The 23,596-nt window shown below is 43.0% G+C and overlaps 1 protein-coding gene across 1 annotated transcript in view; it reads left to right on the forward strand.

The window, feature by feature from the left end:
* The window catches only part of RNF212 (ring finger protein 212), a 462,006-nt gene extending 447,119 nt beyond the window's left edge, over positions 1-14,887 (forward strand). The window contains exons 13-14 of the mRNA XM_029592744.1: positions 3,062-3,261; positions 14,588-14,887. Of these exons, the coding sequence (XP_029448604.1) occupies positions 3,062-3,261; positions 14,588-14,616 (229 nt within the window). The 3' untranslated portion in view covers positions 14,617-14,887. The remainder of the gene's footprint in view (positions 1-3,061; positions 3,262-14,587) is intronic.
* Positions 14,888-23,596: the final 8,709 nt, after the last annotated feature.

Below are 23,596 nucleotides of genomic sequence, written 5' to 3' on the forward strand. Positions count from 1 at the left end.
GGCAAGAGAGACAGCAAGGAGGAATCCCCACAGTTTGTAGGCAGGCTGGAGATCAGTACCTGGGCAGAGACCTCAGGAGGAGATGGTGCCAGGCAGGCCCGCAGAGCGGGGAGCGCAGCACAGAACGTGCATGAGGAATTACGGAGAGACAACCCCAAGGGGCAGAGCTGCACAGCGAAGGAGGTACTGATGTGATGATGTTGGCCTACCCGCAGAGCGGGGAAGCCCGTGTCAGGTCTTCAGATAACATAAAAATGTCATAATGCCTCTATATCGCTCCATGGTGAGGCTGTGTACAATTCTGGTCGCCGCATCTCAAAAAAGATATAGTTGCGATGGAGAAGGTACAGAGAAGCGGCGACCAGAATTGTACACAGTCTCACCATGGAGCGATATAGAGGCATTATGACATTTTTACGTCATCATCTGAAGACCTGATACGGGCTTCCCCACTCCGCGGGTAGGCCAACGTCATCGCATTAGTATCTCCTTCGCTGTGCAGCTCTGCCCCTTGGGGTTGTCTCTCCGTAATACCTCATGTACGTTCTGTGCTGCGCTCCCCGATCTGTGGGCCTGCCTGGCACCATGTCCTCCTGAGGTCTCTGCCCAGGTACTGATCTCCAGCCTGTCTACAAACTGTGGGGATTCCTATGTACAATTCTGGTTGCCGCATCTCAAAAAAGATATAGTTGCGATGGAGAAGGTACAGAGAAGGGCAACCAAAATGATAAAGGGGATGGAATAGCTCCCCTATGAGGAAAGGCTGAAGAGGTTAGGGCTGTTCAGCTTGGAGAAGAGACGGCTGAGGGGGGATATGATAGAGGTCTTTAAGATCATGAGAGGTCTTGAAAGAGTAGATGTGAATCGGTTATTTACACTTTCGAATAATAGAAGGACTAGGGGGCATTCCATAAAGTTAGCAAGTAGCACATTTAAGACTAATCGGAGAAAATTCTTTTTCACTCAACGCACAATAAAACTCTGGAATTTGTTGCCAGAGGATGTGGTTAGTGTAGTTAGTGTAGCTGGGTTCAAAAAAGGTTTGGATAAGTTCTTGGAGGAGAAGTCCATTAACGGCTATTAATCAAATTTACTTAGGGAATAGCCACTGCTATTAATTGCATCAGTGGCATGGGATCTTCTTTGTGTTTGGGTAATTGCCAGGTTCTTGTGGCCTGGTTTGGCATCTGTTGGAAACAGGATGCTGGGCTTGATGGACCCTTGGTCTGACCCAGCATGGCAATTTCTTATGTTTTTATGTTCTTATGACATAGGACAGCCCGAGGAACGGGAGGCACCGGGAGTGACCATTGGAAGAATCAGTGGTACTGCCCCGAGGAGCGGAAGAACCGGTAGTCCCAAGTGTTGAATGCAGGCACTACCCCGAGGCCCGGGGAAGCCCTGACAGTCTCAGTAGAACGTTGGCACTGTCCCGAGTAGCAGGGAAGCACAGAGGTAGAACTCCCAAGTGGTGAAAGTGTTCCCAGAGGCGGCCCTGAGGAGCGGAGAGCCAGCAGGATAGGACTTACTGGAAGGCACAGGGCTAGCCCGAGGAGCGGGGGAAGCCAGGAGACCAAGTCCCCGTAGAGTGCGCACGCTGGCCCCCGAGGAGCGGGTACCAGGCAGGGTCCATAGTCCAAGAAGGTCCGATAGCGTCACCACAGGAATGGCAGAGACCGGAGCTTGTAGAGTGTTAATGGAACTCAATGCCAAGTCGGCTAGCTGAGGGCGAAGGTGGAGCTTAAGTACTCTGATGCAGTGACATCATCAATCCGGTTCCCGCCGAAGAGGCTTTAAAAGAGGCTCCAGTGGCGCGCGTGCGCGCCTAGGAAGGCCCAGAGTCGGCGTGGAGGGCGGCGGTGTCTTGACTGCCACGAGGAGCCATGAGGAACGCGGTGGCAGAGACTAGCCCGTGCCGTAAGCAGGCCTGGAGAGGGAAGCAGGACGGTGCAGGATGTGAGTAGACGCGGTCGCAGCCGTCTGTGACCAACGGTCATAACAGCCTTTGTCGGGACTGCAGGAAACATACATTGAGAATAAAGGGATTGAATGCAATACAAACTGAGAACAAATGATAGAGATCCTTTATAACATGGACTAAATGTTTATTCTTATGAATAATAATTTTTGGGTGGCCATTTGCTTAATCTATATTTATAAATGTGATATGTACACATATACTAAGATTTTTGTGCAAACCTTTGAAAAACATCTAGTGAATGGCAAGAGCTTTGTACGGTTTTATTTGATAATTTTTATTGCATAATTTTTTTGTGTGTGTGATGGAGGAATGTGTATGAGTAGGGATATGGGTTAATATGAACAGTGATTATTGTAACTATATTCAGCTTGTATTTGTTGAAACTATTTTGCATTTTATGTATTTATAAGTTGATAATAAAATTGTGCGATGTTTATTTAAATGTTATACCATATATATTGAAATACATGGATGTACTTTCTATTTTTCTAGTAGATATATAGATGTGTGTGTGTGTGTGTATCAGTTTGCTCCTTTCAGCAACTTGAAGAGAATCCCAACTGGGCCTTTGAGCTGCTGGCTAGCAATGACTGCCTGCTACTTGGCAAATGACTTAACAGCCAATTGGTATTTGAAAGATTTGGACACCAGACTAGTAATCCAGTATACCTTTCATTTGTATTATATGTACATAGGATGTAACTCAACTTGGGGAAGGAAGCCCAACCAATTGTATGAATAGAAAAGGGGTGGCACAGCTCAAAGAATTTGCTCACCCCTGTTTTAATGTATTTTATACTTTTTTGGAAAAAACGATATATACATCTTGTGATAATCATGCATTCAGTTTTGATAATCTCCTGTATAAAAGCCATTCTGTAGTTATTCATGATGTATTTAGAGCAGCATGCCACCTGCATAGTATGATGAAGAGGCCCAAAAAGACTCCAAGAGGGAAGCATAGAGTAAAAATTGACATGTTGAAATTGTAAAGAATCTAGTAGCTAGTTCTGATGTGTTAGTAATCTTATCTACCTTGTATGTATTAACTATATATTTATATGTGATTTATTTTACTAGGTCAACACCAATAAGAATTCCAGTACAGACTAATGTACCTTTACTTGTTTCACCTGTTGCATCACACAATTTCAGAGTTGGAACATGGGATACCTCTGATCCCAGAGTTTCTCAGTTATATCAGCAAATAACCCCATTGCATTCTTCTTGTGAGAGGCAGCAAATCAGCATTCCCAGTCTTTTACAGAAGCATAACTTTGGTACGTAAATTTTGTAAATCATTTAATAATTGAGAAGTATTTGGCATAATTCATTCAGGCTTACCTGGATCAGAAAGAACTACAAAAACAGGTGAGTGTATATGGTAAATAGCAGAAAGTTTCAATATTGCAATCATTTTACACACTTGTCCACATAAATAAATCTGGGAAACACTAATAATTAGAGCCTACAGTTTCATACTGCAACTCAGAGGTATATTCTGTGCTCTTTCTGAAATTTTGCAGTAGCACAAATTTGCATATTTTTGCATATTTATATAAATTGTAATTAACATCATAAAAATACAATTGGAAGAGGAAGTGACATCACCTGAACGTGATACCTGCCTAACTAGAGAGCTCCATGTGTAGCCTGTAGTAAATTAAAGTCAGAAAACCTGCTGATAGCTGTAATTTGGCAAGAATACACCCAAAACTGTAGAGGAGTGATGGTCAAAAAAAGCTGGTGGACTTGTGTGAGAACTTGTATATTGGCAGCTCAAACCCTGGCAATGACAGCTGTGACAATAATATGGCACCAAGGGAAGAAAAGAACAATGCAGTTGTAGGAAATACAGAGGTGGGTGATGGCACAAGCGATTAATACAAGCTGAATTTCTCACCTGGTTCTGAGAATTAAATACTGATATTGTGGCAGTAACAACTGAAGTGGTGCAGACAAGTAAGCGAGCTTAAGTGAGAGCTGTCAGATATTGAGCAGTGGATGATAGATGCTGAGCAGTGTATTCAGGAGCAAAGTGAGGATGTGGCTCAACTGCAGGAAGACGTCAAAGCCATGAGGCAGGAAAAGGGAAATCTAGCAGCTAAGCTGGAGACATGGAAAATCTTGACATAGCAATATTAGGATCCGAGGTGTTCCAGAATCTGAGGACTATGAGGATTACATATCTGTGATGCAATCAGTGTCTATGACCATATTAAAGGCAGGAAACTTTGAATCCATGCCTGAGGAGGTGATGTTGGTTCAAGCACATGCTTCTTAGGCCCCACAAGATCTAACAGTCCTCAAGATATACTTGCTTGTTTGTATTACTATGCTATTAAAGAGGAATTAGTTAAGAAAGCAAGATTGTTGGGTACGATTGAATGCTGGGGAGATTATATCACCATATTCAATGAACTATCATTGATGACCCTACAAAAGCAGAGGGAGCTAAGATCAGTTACCGATGCCCTAAAAGCAGGGAAAATTCATTACCACTGGCTATTTTTCATGTTGATTAGCCGCCTTGGTCAATAGATGCACCTCAAGGATTCACACGCAGAAGGAAGCAGCCTCCATTTTGAAAGAGGTTGGCATAAATTACCGACAACCAACATAGGAGAGCCAGCCGCAAAGGAGAGCCGTGAAAGAACCTTTGAAGTGGCAGAGGATCAGCAAAGAAGGAAAAAATGGCTGCACTGAAATTCGGATAGTGATCTTCTATCCAGAGATTCTGTCTCCAGAGGGATACATTGAAAGTATGCAGCTTGAGTGGATAAGATATACTCACGAGTGCTCATGATAAATAAGTTTTCTAATATGTTTATAAGGTGCAGATGTATCTGTAAAGGTATGTTTTGGAAGATTGCCTGGTAGTTAAGAAACAATATATGGATGGCCTGGGGTGTACTCATGTATGAAGGGCTCTGAGTTAAGTTCTATATTATGGTGTAGGATTTCCTTTAAGGTGGATAGCCACATGGGAGAGATGTTGTTCCTCAGGAGGGAGAAATGCTGAAGGGGATGCACTCTATTTTTCTGTTTAATGGAAGGAATGAGGGAAGGAGGGTTTTCAGAGTGTTTAGCTGGAGGCATGCTGACAAGGAGTATAAGTGAGATAAGGGGCCTTTAACTGTTCGACATTTTACTCACACAATAACACAAGATAAAACAGTAAACAATAACCAATAAAGAAATGACATCATAAGATAAACAGAAACAATTAAAAGATTAAAAAAATGAGAGCCGTGAAAGAATTACAAGGTCAAGAATACGTTAACCAGTGCTGCTCAGGGAAGATGAGGAAACAAATTCAAAATAATCATCGAGAGGTTTCCCCACCATAGCCCAAGAAGATAGCCTGTGAAATTTGACAGCTGCTACTTTTTCGTATGTATAATACATACAAATTGAATTCCACCAATAATGTTCCGTTAGTAACCTGCTGTTCTTCCAGAAGGACAAAATTAATTTTAATGTGATGGTCAAAAGAAAACGTAAAATTTTCGGTGGGGAATTAAAAGATAAGAATTAAAAACAGCCCACGAAAAATAACCGCATGATATGTAATCAAACATTGCCAAGACCAACAGCACAAGACCAACAGCAATGATTAGAAACCAAACCAGTTCGAAATAATTTCCATGGAATCCAAAAGGCCCTATGTGTAAGAAAAAATAAATATTCCATTATGCTGGAAGAGAACGAGTTATGTAATGATGTAGACCAAACATATGGCCAATCCACATCATCATCCTCATCACAATCTACATCTGTGAGCCAAGCATTCTGTAAGCCAGATAAAACAGAAACATTTGTTGCTTTAATAGTCTTATATATTGTTGAAGCAAAATGTCCTAAGGGACCATATTTCTGATATGACCCCATCAATCTAGGTAGCCGGAGAAGAGAACATTTAGAGGAAAGGTCGGAACTGAGACACTCATGAAGTTGAATCCAACCATAAAATTGAGATCTGAGTAACTTGAATTGGGTCATTAGCATGTCAAAAGACAATTTATAATCAGATAATATCGAGGTTAGAAACCAAATTCCATTAGACTGCCATATCTTCCTATTTAAACTCTTACTCTCTATTTATTTATTTATTTAATACTTTTTTATACCGACCTTCATGAATAGATTCATATCAAATTGGTTTATTTATTTATTTATTTATTATTTTTGTTATACCGAGTTTCATGACAGGCATCACATCAACCCGGTTTACAAATAACAATGTGTGTAAAGTATAGCGTAACGTAATAAATATTCCCAATAAAACTGTGAACTTTAAATACAGTGAAACAATTAAAGGGTGTGAGAAAGTTACAATAAAACAGGGAAAATTAACTTGGAACTGGAAGAGGGGAGAGATTAAACAATGCAATATTTACATTTCATACAGTTAATGTGATAGTATAGCAGATTAAATAAATAAGCCTATGTGAATAAATGTGACGGTACATAAATATGAACCAGTGAGATAAGTAACCAAGAGAATAAATAAGACACAGTAGTGCATGGTGATGATATGATAAAAAAAACTCAGCAGGTAGTAATGAGTGTACGTTTGTGATAAGTGGATTCTTATTTAGATCCAGTTATTGCATAAGAGTTTGTGTTGATGAGTGAGGTTTTAATCAAGGCTTGGAAATGCTTTTTCAAAAAGCCAAGTTTTTAGTCTTTTCCTAAATGTAAGAGCGCATGGCTCCTGTCTCAAATCAGGTGGGATAGAGTTCCACAGAGCTGGACCTGCTGAAGAGAAGGCTCTGAGACTCAAGGATTTATGTTGGTAGGTTTTGGAATTTGGAGTGACTCTTTGTAGTATTCCCTGATGGGTCTGGCGGAAGTGTATTTTTTAAATGGTATTTGTAGATCGAGTTGCGTGTGTTGGTTGATGGTCTTGTATATGATGTTGATTGATTTGTACATGATTCTATAATGGATTGGTAGCCAATGGAGGTTTTTGAGGATAGGGGAGATGTGGTCCATTTTCCTGGAATTTGTAAGGACTCTGGCTGCGGAGTTCTGAACCATTTGTAGGGGTTTGGTATAAGAAGCTGGGAGGCCTAATAGTAATGAGTTGCAATAATCTAGTTTGGAAAAAATTATTGCTTGCAAGATTGTTCTAAAGTCCTGAGCGTGGAAAAGTGGTTTGATTCTTTTCAGAATATTTAATTTGTAGAAGCAATCTTTGGTGGTTTGGTTAATGAATGTTTTGAGGTTGAGACGGTTGTCTAAGATAGCTCCTAGATCTCTTACGTGGGCTGTTTGAAGGGGTGTGGGTGGTTTTGGAAGTGAGTTATTGTTTTCCGGTGAAATGAGCAGGAATTCCGGTTTACATAGAGCAAGGGGGTTAACTGAATAAACTATTTAACAAAGAAGCAAAAGTTACATCAAACAAGGAAATATAAACTTGGGGGCTAGGGTAGCCAGAAGCAAAGGACAATGGAACTAAATAAATGAGAAATATAGAGACCGCCGAATTAGGCGTAGCGTCTGGTTGAGAAGTAGAGTCTGAATATGTAGTATATTGACGGTTTTAGGGAGTTAGGGGAAGGCTTGACGGAAAAGCCAAGTCTTAAGCATTTTTCGAAAGGTTAGAAGGCAGGGTTCAAGTCTGAGGTCTGTGGGCAAGTTATTCCATATGGCAGGACCCGCTGTAGAAAATGCTCTTTCTTTGGTAGTTGATAGACGCGTAGCTTTAGTTGGTGGGACTTGAAGGGTTCCTTTATTCGCTTCTCTGATGGGTCTAGAGGAGGACTATAGTTTGAGTGGGATTTGCAGATCAAGTTGAAGCTGCTTGTGGATGGTTTTGTGTATTGTGGTGAGGCATTTGTGCAAGATTCTATATTTTATTGGCAGCCAGAGTAGGTTCCGGAGGATAGGAGTGATGTGTGCTCCCCGGTTGGTGTTGGTTAAGATTCTCGCCGCTGCGTTCTGGAGAATCTGTAGAGGTTTGGTAGATGAGATGGGGAGCCCAAGGAGGAGAGAGTTGCAGTAGTCTGTCTTGGAGAAGAGCGTTGATTGAAGGACAGTCCTAAAATTCTGGAAATGGAGGAGGGGTTTGAGCCTTTTTAGAACTTGTAGTTTATAAAAGCAATCCTTAGTTGTGTTGTTGATGGATTTCTTCAGGTTTAGATGGTTGTCGAGGATTACTCCTAGCTCTCTTACTTGCGTGATCTGAGTGTTGTGGGGTAACTGATGGGTTAGGGCCGTGTGGTCAGCGGAGATCAGAAGGAATTCGGTCTGGCCGTGTTGAGAACTAGGTTCAGGCTGGTGAGGAGGTTGTTAATGGATTGGAAGCAGTTATCCCAGTAGGTGAGTGTTTTTGGGAGGGATTCTGTTATGGGGATCAGAATCTGTACGTCATCTGCGTAGAGATAGTGTATTAGTTTTAGGTTTGTGAGAAGCTGGCAAAGGGGAAGAAGGTAGATATTGAAGAGAGTCGGAGACAGGGAAGAGCCTTGGGGTACGCCTAGAGCTGATTTGATGTCGGGAGATTCTTTATTATTAATTTTGACTTTGAAGCTTCTATTGTTAAGGAAGGAGTTGAACCATCTGTGGACCAATCCTGATAATCCGATGTCTGAGAGGCGATTAAGTAGGATGGCGTGGTTCACGGTGTCGAAGGCAGCAGAGATGTCTAGAAGGACTAGAAGGAATGAGAGCCCTTTGTCTAGGCCCATGAGGATGCGGTCTGAGAGGGAGATAAGAAGAGTTTCTGTGCTGCAAGATTTACGGAAGCCGTACTGGGATGGGTAGAGGATTTTATGTTCTTCTAGGTAGTCTGAGAGTTGTGTATTTACTACCTTCTCCATGAGTTTTGCAAGAAAAGGGAGATTAGAGATAGGGCGGAAATTGGAGAGTTCTCTTGTGTCCAGGTTGGATTTCTTTAGAAGGGGTTTGAGGGAAGCAGTTTTTAGTCTGTCAGGGTATATTCCTTGGGATAGAGAGCAGTTTATGATGTTGGCTAAAGGCCTGGAGATGGTGTCTGGGATGAGCAGTAGAAGTTTTGTTGGAATGTGGTCTGACGGGTGGCTAGATGGTTTCAGCCTCTTGAGAAGGGACTCGATCTCCAGGGGGGTTGTGGGTTTGAAGGTGTCCAGGTTGGTTCCATAGTGAGAGGGGGTGTTGGAGTTTATGAGAGGAGGGGTTGAGTTAGTGGGGAGGAGCGCTAGAGTGTTTGCAATTTTTTTTTTTTAAAAAGAAAGCTAGCTCATTTGCTTTAGACTGTGCCTGGTCGTCTGGGATAGCGGGGGCAGAGGATTTGGTGAGTTGGGAGACGTAGGAGAACAGGGCCTTGGCGTCAAATTGTAAGTCGTGAATTCTGCTGGCGTAGAAGTCTCTTTTTGTCCATAGAATGGAGTTATTGTATAGATGAAGGGTGCGCTTATAGTCGGATAATGTCGTGGAGTTGGGGGTCTTGCGTCATTTGCCTTCCTTGTGTCTGAGGTCTTGTTTGATTCGTTTAAGTTCTGGGGAGAACCAGGGTTGTTTCCTTTTTTGCGATGGATTGATTATTTTCACCGCATTGGGGCATAGTTTATTAGCTATTGCCTCTGTGATGTTGTGCCAGGATAGGATAGCTGAGTTGGGGTTGGTGATATCTAGGTGGGAGAGCTCTTTGGAAAGGTGTTCACTGAGCATGTCGGATGTACAAGGTTTCCTAAAGTGGATGGTAGAGTGGGGCTGAGGGAGGTTAGGGTTTCCTTGAGTCGTGAGGGTGGCAGATATCAGCGAATGGTCTGACCAGGGAATAGGAGTGCACTCTGGCACTTTATTGTATGATATACTGGAGTTTATAAAGATGAGGTCGAGTGTGTGTCCTGCTTTATGGGTAGGTTTGTTGATGATTTGTTCGAATCCCATAGCCCCGAGTGTGTTGAGGAAGTTTTCACAGTTGGGGGTGGGTGGTGAGGCGTCGACATGGAGGTTGAAGTCCCCCAGTATCATAGCAGGTGAGTCCGTGTTGATGTGTTTGGCTATAACTTCTATGAGGGGGGAGGCATCAGTATCTAGCAGTCCTGGTGGGGCATACACTAGTAGTATTTGCAGATGTTTAGACTTGAAGAGACCCAGTTCAAGATTGGTCTTGACTGGTTGAGGGCTGAGTCTAAATTATTTTTTGGTGGCTAAGAGAAGACCGCCATCTCTTTTTTTTTTTTGTCTGGGTATTGAGAAAAAGTCATAGAGGTGTATCAGTAATTGATTTATCAGAGATATGTCGGAGCTTTTGAGCCAAGTTTCTGTAATGGCGCAGATGTCCGGCTTGGAGTCCAAGAGATAGTCGTTGAGGATGTGAGTTTTCTTTATTCTCTCTATTCTGATAAGAGAATGATGCCAGAGGGATGCCAATTTGGAAAACGCATTTAGGATGGCACTGTGACTGTAACTGCTCAAATTTGGAGTAAACTCTATGAATAGTTTGAATAATAGGATTATGTAGAAGGGAATGTGGTAGTGGCATACCAGGTAAAACTTCAAATGGAAGGGGAGAAACAAACAGTCACTCAATATTCTACTATCTAGGTCTATTCGAGATCTGTAAAAAGTTGAACATCCAATGATATTCTTGTTGGAGCCTGCTGCCCCCATTAACTTTATCTGCTTTTAACTTAGAGATCACAATTTTAGGGGGTTTGTGTTACCATAAGAAACCCATTAGTATACAATCTACCTCCTTATAAAAATTGCTTGAAAAGGAGATGGGGATCATGGAAAAGACAAAATTCAGTCTAGGTGCTAACACCATTTTAATTGTGTCCAAGCGTCCCCACCAATTGAGATGTAGAAGGAGCCATCAGAAAGCCAAGTCTCAGTGAGGCAAAGAAAGTCAGAAGAAATATCTTTTAACAAGTTGTAAATAATGAGAGTTTCTTGCACACAGATTAATCAGAATGACAGAAAGATCAGATTATACAGGTGACAACAAACTTTCATGTCTAAGAAGAATTGGTACAAGCACAGCAGAATTTCAGCTGCTCCAGCAACAACAGCTGGATAAGCTCCTATATCTGCTTCATCCAAGACAACTGAGATTTGATTGTAGTCCTGGGTAGGCTCAGAAAAAATGGCCAATTTCAGCAAAGCAGAAAAACAATGGATGTATCTCAAGGTGAGCATAAAGGAGCAGCTCCTTTGTTACTTTCCTTTGTTTATGTGACAGAGTGCATTCACGCCCAAGCATACTGTTTCTGGCATCCTTCTGGGGCTTTGCATCTCCACCCATGATGTCACTGAGAGGTGTAACAAAAGATATTCGGCTCCAGGCAGAGCAGCAGCAATGGAAGACAAGACAGGAGACTGGCATGTTGGCAGAAACTGTGTTTGGGGAGGTGGGGGGGGGGGGGGGCTCAACATCCTTGGCTGTAGATGAACTCTGGCGGGTGGAAGGCTAGAAGCTCCAGCGTCCTGTCAGGGATTTTCACCTGCACTCCCGATGACACTTGGATGTTGAAATTCAACTAGTGTCTTCTATGCTGCAGCCTACTGCAGTGAGTAAGGTTATTCTGGTATCAAGAAATGCTCTACCAGAAGATCTTACAGCTTTAAATGGAACAGATTTTCTATCTGGTGATTATAGGTCAATCAGAACCCCTTTAAGTGTCCTGTTAACTTGTTAGTTCAATACTTCTTAAGCTATCTAACTTAGGTTTGATAACTAACTCAGTTAGGATTCATCTTAGTGCTAAAGCAATTTACCATGATGAATTCCTTTTTCCCAATAACCTACAGTTGCCAGATTTATGAAAGGCCTAACTCATCTTAAACTTCCCAATTAAAGATTTCCCTGGGATCTAAATATAATTCTGGCTTAGCTCACGAAATCACCATTCAAGTCTCTAGCAATAGCAGAACTAAAATTCCTTTCTTAGAAAGTTTTGTGTTTGATGATTGTAATTTCTGCCCAGAGAGTAAGCAAGTTGCAAGCCCTAATCTCATGTTTTGCATATGTGCAAATTTTCTACTTCAGAGTAGCTTTGAAAACTTCATCCTAAATTTTTACCAAAAGTGGTCTCTAAATTTCACTTAAATCAATCCATTACATTGCCAACAGTTTTTCGAGACCACACACCAATAAAGGCAAGCAGGCTCTTCATACTTTGGGCTGCAGAAGAGCTGTATTGCTTTGTTTAGAGAGAACTAAGTCATACTGAAAACCTCAACTATTCATCTTCTTTAAGCCAGTCAAATAGGGTTTTTCAGTTTCAAAAATACCTTTTTCCACTTTGATTACTGATTGCATCTCTTTTTGTTATGTCAGGACAACAACTTCAAAGTAAGGTAAAAGCCCATCAAGATTTAGCTTTAGCATCTTCCTTAGCCCATCTTAACCATGGTTCCATAGAAGATATGTGCAAATGTGGCCCTATTACCACTAGACGGTGTACTGGTTACATAAAAGAATGACGTCTATCTCTAACCATAAGATTTTCTAGCAAGGAAAGGTCACCTGGAGTGCAGGAGGTATTCTCTATTCTTTATAATGTGGAGTTTTCTGCAAAAGGAATTTTACTAAGGGGACAAGGGGTGTGAGGGCCCTTAAGCTAAGTGAGAGTGGTCCAGCCCAGTAGAGGATAAGTACCAAGGGATAGTATAAAATATGCTTTCCACAAGGATTTATGGGAAAAGAAATGGGAAAAGACTGAGAGATGTAGAAAGTACCACTGAGAGTGGTGCCACTGGTTTTGAGGAGCTGGAGTGTTTCCACAAGCCCTCAAGGGAGTTGGAGAAATGTAAGAAAAGTATAAAGAAGCTGGAGATTGAAGTCAAGGAGATGGAACTGTATTGGAGGCCTGCAGGACCAGAAAGGAGTGCTGTGTCTGTGTAGAACTTCAGTGCAGGGCTGGGGAAGCTGAGTCTGCCTAAGGACAGGGGATAAGATGTCCTGGAGCTAATTCTGACCTGCGTGTGAGTAACTGATATTTTGAAGAGAGATTTTGAGTTGTTCCTGGGACCACAAAGGATCTGGAAGGATGAAGATGAGAAAAGGATTTGGGGAAGTTGTTTTGGAAAGTGTGGGGAGACTATCTGTTTTGCAACATTTTCTTTGGGAGAGTACGGACCATGATTTTGAAATCTAAACTGTTTTTTCCTGCAATTTTCTGTGGAACTGAACTGTGGACCGAGAAATTTTGTTTTCCTTGATGAAATGGTTAATTTTTGCAGAAAACTATCTTTCTTTTGGAACACAACTTTGGTGTGGTAATTTGTGTTTTTGGGGTATCCTTGGCCCAATTTGGCCTTGCAGGTGAGCCTGCCCCCAGTCCACATACCCCAGAGTAAAATCCCCCATCCTGACTTGAGTATACCCAATGGCTCACTGGGAAGGTGAGGTTACACAAGGCTACCACCTGGTCTATTGTCCATATTTTCACTGCTCGTGATTGCCTAGAAAATGCTTCATGGCAAGGCCACAGTTCCGGCCAGGCAGTTCTGAAAAGCTTATTTAAATAATTCCTTCAGTTTTCCTTCCAATCTGTAACAACATACAGGTTACATATTCCACTATTGATATGAAAGCATAACAAATACTTTTATGCAACCCTCAGTTTGGGAGTCCCACTTGTATGGCTGATTACTGTCCTGCTTGTCCACAGAGAAAGCTAAGTTTCTTACCTATAACAGGTAATCTCTTTAGACCTCTTTCTATAAAAAAGGGGATATTCATGCAGCAACACTCTCATATGCATAGAAAGACCTCAGTTTTTCTAAGCTCTGAGATAGCTTTTCCTTCTCAGCGCCATCAAATGACATCTCTCCACTTGTCTGTTTGATTTGTCCTGTTGTTTATGGAGAACACCTGCTACAGATAAACTTAGCCTTACCTGCAAATGGGGTAGGCAATTTTATAACAGGCTATTTCCATGGGTAGAACACTTTTTTACCTGTAGAAATACCTTTTGAAAATGACCCTCTTACAATTAATGGCTTTCTATTGCCAAGAAAACTCTTCATGGTATGGTTTTCTCCATCTTGAACTATACAATTGGAATCTATTCACTTTGAAATTTAAAGGAATACTTCATGTTCAGAATACAAAGTGGCTGATGATTCAGCCAAGTGAAAATATGCCTTCTGCTGGAAAATAAAATTTTTAATCCAGATTATTAAGTAGCTTACATTGAAATGGTGCCCTGTTGCTGCTAATGCTGTTGCCGCCAGTACTGGAAGTATTTATGTTCTATAAGTAGCAAAAACTCCAAGTTCTTAAAAGTATTTCCCCTTGTGGACCGTGGAAGGTTACATGACTTCACTGTCTTCTCCTTTGCTGAAGTCATACAAGAGATGCTTTTAGCAGCAGCAGGGATTCCTCTTTAGTGTAAACTTACTGTCTATTTGCTTTTACATGGCCAAATAATAAGCCACCTGAGTTCTAAGGATGGAGTTACTTGATATAAAGAATGGCTCATTCCACAAGGCCATGTTTCTTCTGTACAATGAAAAGGAAAGGTCAGCACGGAGCATTTTTTTTCAGTTACTGTTTTAATTTATTTTAATCAATTTTTAATATATATTTAAAGATAATTATAGAATTGCAAATACACACTACTTAAATTTACTGTTTGTGATGTAAGTTTTTGATGTTTTTCATAGGGTCTGCTAGTCAAAGGATATCCACTTGACAGCCACATGTTAAAGTCAGGACTATTCCATAAACTTGTCAAAGAATACATTTGGAATCCTCTGTTGGTTAATGACATGAAATGGTGAATGGCTCCAGGAATATTTTTTTCACTGTATATAAAAAATGAACAGTATACAAATTATCCTAATATCTAGTAGCTGCAGTATTTTAAATGTGAAGTTATGTAAAAACTTGTTCTGTTAAATCTATTACCTGAACTTCAAAATGTAGATTATATTTTTTTCAATCAAACATTCATAATAAACTTATTTCTTTAAAAGGTAAACAATTTACTTACTTTCATTTATTAAGTGTATTTCATTACAAAGCAAATGGATCTATTAGCTTTGATGTGTCTGTTCATCTGTATGTGGTGACGGATTTAGGACTTTGCTGCCCTTAGACACTGTTAGTGCCCCTCCTGTGAGGAGCTGTTCTCTGCTAAATGAGATTCTGCAGAGCTAGAAGACAGCAAATATTCAGCCAGTCTGTTATCACTAAATGGTTTTCACCCTAGGCACTGGCCTAATGTTTGTTTATTTGTTTATTTAAAATATTTATAGCCAGTCTATAACAAACTGGTTGAGCTAAGTGGTGTGCCTATTGACAAATCCAGTCCTGCTGTATGCGAGTATCAGGTGTATGCTAGCAACCCATAGGGTTGAGAGGCTCACACAACCTTTTCTATTGAGGGGTGGAGATGTAAGCTGGGAGTGTGGTGCATGCAGGTATGTGTGTGATTCTAAACAGTGAATGCAGCCACACGACAGCCGAGTCTGAGCAGTGAAAAGAACATTTCTGACTCAGCAACAGTGTTGGTAGCTGTGGTGAAAGCAGCACGAAGCATCAGGAGATGCTCATCACTGGGAGAATTAGTGTGAGTCTCTTCCAATCTGGCGAGTGTCTCTGCACAGGGCTTGGAATAAGAAGCACCAGATAACAGGACCAGTCTAGCCCTGATATTTTGGCTGCCCTGGAGTCATTACAAATTATGAGCTTAGGGTGATGATAGCCTAGCAATGTGCAACTATGAACCAGGGGTTTGATGCTGCACTGCCACCCTTCAGCTATATCCTCCCATTTGCCACTGCTACCCTGTAATTCCTTTAAGAATTTGAATGCATCTAATTTGTGCTACACTATGTATGCCTCTGCCTTGTCCCAACATCTGTATTTTCTTCTTCCTGTCTGCTACAATTCCTTTCTTTTCCAGCAGACCAGCAAAAAAGATTAGTGGTAAGGAGAAAAGACAACCAAAATGGGATTGTAAGCAAAGGAGACAGGTAACAAGAATGATGACATAAGACAGAGTGATGAGGAGTGGAGGCAGACAGTGATGAGTGCAAAAAGAAAAGGAAATAGAGACTAGAGAAGGGAAAAGTCAGGCAAGGTAGTGCACATTCTCCTAGGACAAGCAAGATGGTAGTCCTATTTATTTATTTATTTATTTATTTATAACTTTTATATACCGGCATTCGTAAAAAAAAACATCATGTCGGTTTACAGACAACTGAGAAAGGAAATTACAATGATAGATGGAGGAAGGATAGGAGGTTAAAAGGTGACAACTTTACTGTAGAGCCAACGGGCGCCACAGTTATTAAATGAGATTACATGTGGTTAACCAGGTTGGACATAAATTAATTATATACAAGAGACGACAAAGTGGGGGGTAGCGCGGGGGTGGGGGATGAAGCGCATAGGGGAGGCGGGGTGGGGTAGGAACTGTACAAGGGGGCAGGGGGTGGCGATGGGAAGGAGAGGTGGTGACTGAATATCAGGAAGCCATAATATGGATGGGGTGGTGAGGGAGGGAGGGTGTGTAGGGGGGCGGATATGGATGACATCATCATCACATATGGATGACATCATCGGATGCAGCCTGGCACGGAACTTTGATCTCAAAGATTCTAGAGCTTTCAGCATACCCCACTGAGCATATGCAACTGTAGTCATCACCCTGCCCCCTAGGCAGAGTCCCTTAGTCTCTTTTTTTTTCTGCTGAGCTGTTGTCTCGCGGTTGTGGAGTTTGTGCTCTTTTTTTTTTTAATCAGAAAACGTTGCTTTTCACAATATTCAGCTCTGCTCTCTTCTTACAGTTTGTAAGTGATTTTTTTTCTAGAGCTGCAGCTTTTCTTTCTGGTAGTTTTATTTTTTTTCCAACTGTCTGCTGGCCGCATGGTGGGTTCTCCCCAGTGCAACCTGACAAGAATCTGTTACCTGCAGGTTTTGTATTTGTGTCCTCTTTTTGCTCTGTCTGTTTTTCTTTTTTTTCCACAGTGCTGACAGGATTGAACTATGCAGTCCGTTGGTGATCTGTGCAGGCTGCTGAGCCTGGGGACTCGCCTGAGTTCTACCCAGGCTGGAGCTCCATGGCGGTTCACCGATCACTTGGCATCGAAGGATTCAAACGGTGGAAGGATTAAGGACCATGTCATCCCTGTGGGGAGGAGAGCTCATCCTCCCCACATCTCAAGGAGCTACTCTCCATGAGCGGGAGCCCTGGATGATATTGCCTCTCCTCTTGCTTGCCAGCCTTGGCAATGCAATCTCCTTGAGAGAGAGGGTGAGTGGAGCCTGGACTAGCAGTTTGCTGCTGCACCTCGGTGCTATGCCTATGAACGGTTACCTGTGCACAGCTGTGACCAGCGCACAGTTCGTCTGACACATCAATGTAGGGACTGCATCAGGGACAGGGTCCATCCTCAGTACCATGGTCCCCTTGATGCCGTAGAGGTGCATGACCGCCCACGATGCTGTGTGGGCCTTCTGTGCTGTTGGCGTCGGTGGAACTGGAGTCTTGCTGCATCAGTTTGGGAATCAAGGCTGCGGTGCCCACAGTGCCATGATGTGGCATGCTCAATGTCACAATGCCTTGATGCTCTCGATGTCACGGTGCCGCAGTACCATGATGCAGTGCACTCAATGACTTTTCCGGTGCACTCAATGCATCGGTGCACAAGATACACTCGATGGCACTGTGTCCTTGGTACACTTGTCCAGGCATTCAATGCCTTGGTGCCTTAAGTGCACTAGATGCCTTGGTGCCCTAGATGCACTCGATTCCACAGTGCCCCTGATGCACTCAATGCCATGGTGCCTTCAGTGCACTCGATGCCTCGGTGCCCTTGTGGCTCTCAATTCCTCGGTACCCTCGCTGCATTCAGTGCTGTGGTGACTGCAGTAACATCGATGCCACTGTGCTCTCGAAGCCCATTGGGCCCTCGATGCCATTTACACCCTTGATCCATCAAGGTGCATTCATGCCATCCTTGGGGCTGTCGACGTTGAAGCGGGGGCAAGTTTTCAATCTGTTGGTGCGTATCATTGATGATGTGGCAGCCCTCAATGCCATCGAGGTTCGTACCCTGTATGAGTGGGTTATCAAGGTATATGGCCTCGGTGCCAGCATGACCTCAATGCCATCGCAATGCATGTTGCCCCAATACCATTGATGCCCTCAAGGCCATCGAGGTGGAGGGGCTACTGGAGAGGCCTTTGGACCACCGATGCCTCTCATTACTGCCTCAACTATGTTGAGCGCCACTGAATAGGCACCGGACTCACCATTGAGTGCCCTTGTTGCCTTTCTGAAGCCCCCACTTGACCCTGCAGCTCTTGGAGGGCAAGGGTTCTTGGCCTCTTATAGATTGAGCGCAGAGGTAGCCATCTACTTGCACCCTGGTGCACTAGAGCTTCTGTACGCAGTGGCCTGATGCCCTCAGGGCTCTTGGGTGGTGTTCTCTACAGAGCACTGGGAAGCTCAGGACTGTTCCTTCAGCCAACAATCCCAGTATTGAGGGCCCCGCCTAGAACAGCTTTTAAACTAGAACAAAGGGGAAAGCCGACAGTCGCTCAGCAGCACATGGTTCAGAGGAAGGTATCTTCAAAGGATACTAATTACGCATTAGAATTAGGGCATCCCAACAGTGAGGTTCCAATAATAAGAAAAGTAGTCCAAGTGCCTGTAACTAAAAACTCACCTGAGCTAAAAAAATTCTAACATCCCTATCAATTAAAAAGCAGAATGAAAATACAAACAAAAAACAAACTTTGAAATGTATGCTAATGCCAGACGTCTAAGAAGTAAGATGGGAGAATTAGAATGTATAGCAGTGAATGATGACATAGACTTAATTGGCATCTCAGAGACATGGTGGAAGGAGGATAACCAATGGGACAGTGCTATACTGGGGTACAAATTATATCGTAATGACAGAGAGGAGCACCGGGAGGCGGTGTGGCGCTTTATATCCGAGATGGCATAGAGTTCAACATCCTGCATGAGACTAAATGCACAATCGAATCTTAATGGATAGAAATCCCTTGTGTGTTGGGGAAGACTATAGTGACAGGAGTATACTACCGTCCACCTGGCCAAGATGGTGAGACGGATAGTGAAATGCTAAGAGAAATTAGGGAAGCTAACCAAATTGGTAGTACAGTAATAATGGGAATTACCCCAGGATTGACTGGGTAAATGTATCATCGGGACATGCTAGAGAGATAAAGTTCCTGGATGGAATAAATGACAGTTTTATGGAGCAATTTGTTCAGGAACTGAATAGAGAGGGAGCAATTTTACATCTAATTCTCAGTGGAGCACAGGATTTGGTGAGAGAGGTAACGGTGGTGGGGCTGCTTGGCAATAGTGATCATAATATGATCAAATTTGAATTAATGACTGGAAGGGGAACAGTAAGCAAATTCATGGCTCTCACGCTAAACTTTCAAAAGGGAAACTTTGATAAAATGAGAAAAATAGAAAAAACTGAAAGGAGCAGCTATAAATGTAAAAAGTGTGCAAGAGGCATAGACATTGTTAATGTCTACGCCATCCTAGAAACACAGTCCAGATGTATTCCACACATTAAAAAAGGTGGAAGGAAGGCAAAACGATTACTGGCATGGTTAAAAGGTGAGGTGAAAGAAGATATTTTAGCCAAAAGATCTTCATTCAAAAATTGGAAGAAGGATCCAACAGAAGAAAATAGGATAATGCATAAGCATTGGCAAGTTAAATGTAAGACACTGATAAGACAGGCTGAGAGAGAATTTGAAAAGAAGTTGACCATAGAGGCAAAAACTCACAGTAAAAACTTTTTAAAATATATCTGAAGCAGAAAGCCTGTGAGGGAGTCAGTTGTACCATTAGATGATCGAGGGATTAAAGGGGCACTTAGAGAAGATAACGCCATCGCAGAAAGATTAAACGATTTCTTTGCTTCGATGTTTACTGAAGAGGATTTTGGGGAGATACTAGTTCCGGAGAAGGATTTCATGGGTAATGATTCAGATGGACTGAACCAAATGAGGGTGAACCTAGAAGTTATGGTAGGCCTGATTGACAAACTGAAGTTAGTAAATGACCTGGACTGGATGGTATACACTCCAGGGTTCTGAAGGAACTCAAAAATGAAATTTCAGATCTATTAGTAAAAATTTGTAAAATATCATTAAAATCATCCATTGTACCTGAAGTCTGAAGGATGGTTAATGTAACCCCAATATTTAAAAAGGGCTCCAGGGGTGATCCGGGAAACTACAGACCAGTTAGCATGACTTCAGTGCCAGGAAAAATCATGGAAAGTGTTCTAAATATCAAAATCACAGAACATATAGAAAGACATGGTTTAATGGAACAAAGTCAGCATGGCTTTACCCAAGGCAAGTCTTGCCTCACAAATGTGCTTTACTTTTTTGAAGACATTAATAAACATGTAGATAAAGGTGAACCGGTAGATATAGTGTATTTGGATTTTCAGAAGGAGTTTGACAAAGTTCCTCATGAGAGGCTTCAGGGAAAAGTAAAAAAGTCCTGGGATAAGTGGCGATGTCCTTTCGTGGATTACAAACTGGTTAAAAGACAGGAAACAGACAGTTGGATTAAATAGACAATTTTCTCAGTGGAGGGGAGTGGGCAGTAGAGTGCCTCAGGGATCTGTACCTGGGACCCGTGCTTTTCAATATATTAAAAAATGATCTTGAAAGGAATATGACGACTGAGGTAATCAAATTTGCAGATGATACAAAATTATTCAGAGTAGTTAAATCACAAGCGGATTGTGATAAATTGCAGGAAGACCTTGTGAGACTAGAAAATTGGGCATCTAAATGGCAGATGAAATGTAATGTGGATAAGTGCAAGGTGATGCATATAGGGAAAAATAACCCATGCTATAGTTACACATTGTTAGGTTCCATATTAGGAGCTACCACTTAAAGAGATCTAGGCATCATAGTGGATAACACAATGAAATAGTCAGTTCGGTGTGCTGCGGCAGTCAAAAAAGCAAACAGAAAGTTGGGAATTATTAGAAAGGGAATGCTGAATAAAACAGAAAATGTCATAATGCCTCTATCGCTCCATGGTGAGACTGCACCTTGAATACTGTATACAATTCTGGTCTCCACATCTCAAAAAAGATATAGTTGCGATGGAGAAAGTACAGAGAAGGGCGACCAAAATGATAAAGGGGATGGAACAGCTCCCCTATGAGGAAAGACTAAAGAGGTTAGGACTGTTCAGATTGGAGAAGAGACAGCTGAGGGGGGATATGATAGAGATGTTTAAAATCATGAGAGATCCAGAATGGGTAAATGTGAATCGGTTATTTACTCTTTTGGATAATAGAAGGACTAGGGGGCACTCCATGAAGTTAGCATGTAGCACATTTAAAACTAATCGGAGAAAGTTCTTTTTCACTCAACGCACAATTAAACTCTGGAACTTGTTGGCAGGGGATGTGGTTAGTGCAGTTAGTGTAGCTGGGTTTAAAAAAGGATTGGATAAGTTCTTGGAGGAGAAGTCCATTACCTGCTATTAATTAAGTTGACTTAGAAAATAGCCATTGCTATTACTAGCAGCAGTAGCATGGAATAGACTTAGTGTTTGGGTACTTGCCAGGTTCTTATGGCCTGGATTGGCCACTGTTGGAAACAGGATACTGGGCTTGATGGACCCTTGGTCTGACCCAGTATGGCATGTTCTTAATGATCTTAATCAGTATTAATGGGTGCTAGCGAGGCTCTAGTCAGCTGTAATGCTTGCAAGGCCATCTAGCTCGCGACATCAACACCACTGGATAAAACAGGGAGCCAAGGGCAATTGCCGTCAGCACTGGCGGTCGTCTGTGCCTTTTTGACTGTGGGTCCTCTCCCTGCAGATACCCATGGCTCCTTTGGTCCATACCTTTGGGCATCAGGGCCCCGGGCGGTCAACATCTGTGGGCACCTGTGGCATTAGGAATGGCACTAATTACCGGCAAACTGCTTATAGATCGCAGGATGTCTCCACAGTAATCCATAAGCACCTGCTCTCACCAGAAACATTTCTGCAGTCGTTCCCTGTTGGACTTGCAGCAAGTCGGTTCCAATGCAGTCTCGATGGCGTGCCTCTTGGAGCATTCTCAGGTACTGAAGTGGGCAATGCCATAGACCGCCACCTTCCACCATGCCTTACCCAGAGCACAAGTGGTGCTGGGGATACCGTCGTCACGCTGTCCTCTTCACTGCACTTACTGTGGCATCGATGCGCAGCTTGCGTGATTAGGACAGATAAGGCATCTGTTCCAAGGGCCTTGGATGCTGGCAGGAGGCATTCTCACTAGCTGTGCAGTCCTCAGCCATACCAGAGTTCTTCCATCTTTCGGCATAGTCTCAGCCTCCACATCAGTCTGTACTGCATTGTGCTGAGGAGCACTGGCTGAGGAGCTGTCATTACACATCTGTGCTTGGTCATGGGGCGGCGTGTAGCTACCAACTGTAGCATGTGGTTCTCGGTCCTCTCTGGAGTGTGGGATTTCTCCCATAAGCATGGCGCTCAGGATCAGGGGTGTGCCACCATCCATGGATGGGTTACCACTGCATGAATCCACCCAGCGTGCTTTCACAGTGAAGGGCTTCCAGTTGCCCTCTGTCGCCTGGGCATTGGTGTTTGTGTGTGTGTGTGTGTGCATTGTTCCCTCCAGGCAGTCACAATAGATTGTGTTCCACAGCCGCAGGACTGATCTAGGACTGCACTCCTGGACAGATCCTGAGGTGAGTGGATATCGCGAGAGTGGCTCGAGCTTCTTCTCCTTTCTCAGCAGAGGACTATGCCTATCACTCTATACCATGTTCTTGTGGAACAGTCCCTGGGGCTTTGTCAGTGAGCAATTGTTTTCTCTGATCCGGAGCCCCGATCCTCTGAATTGGCGCATCTACTTGGAGACCAGAGCTGGGGAGCAGCAGCAGAGGTCATTGGACCATCTTCAGTTAGGGCCCCTTTGGGGATTGCACTGGCTTTTCACCTTTTTGCCATTTCTATGGCAGAGGGAGTTGGGGGCTGAGTACCCCGCATGAGAGGTACTGCCCTCTGCTCACGGTAGTGTGCAAGCTATTCTTCCCCCATTTTCAGGTTCACCCTATCTGTGGGCAGAGCAATCCTGGGTCATGCAACGTTGTCTATTGCTGGGCCACGTGCTTCCTTAGGAGGGGAAGTATATGCACTCATGGCTGGGGTAATGATACTGCAGTCGGGTGGCTTGGTACTCTGTCCCTGTATTGCCCTGTGCATGTCCTGATGCCCTTTGGGTTTCTGGGCTGGTAATACAATCAAGTCTTACTGGGGTTTGCGCTTCCAACTCCCTGGCTTTCCATCTCCTGGTGGAGCCTTCAGGACTTCTCCCCTGGGGCAATCACTCTCAGTTTCCGCTGTTTCAAGAAGACTGAGGGCTCCATCTCAGTAGGAAACTCCCTGTTCTCTTTTGCAGTGAGTTGTTCTCTTGGGGTTGATAGATAACCGGGCGACTTGTGCTTGCCCCGGTGGTTCACCTGTCTGCCTCCTTGTGTTCTTTGCTCCTTCAGTCTTCCGATTGGTTTGTCGGGGGGAGGGGGGGGATTGGAAATGAAGCTATAAAGCTTGTGGTAGCTCTCCGTATGCCTGCAGGGAGAGAAACTGCCTTAGTTTTTTCCTCATTCTCCGGGATGCTCAAAGG

Source organism: Rhinatrema bivittatum, chromosome 1 (assembly GCF_901001135.1).
Source record: "Rhinatrema bivittatum chromosome 1, aRhiBiv1.1, whole genome shotgun sequence".
Lineage (NCBI taxonomy): Eukaryota > Metazoa > Chordata > Amphibia > Gymnophiona > Rhinatrematidae > Rhinatrema > Rhinatrema bivittatum.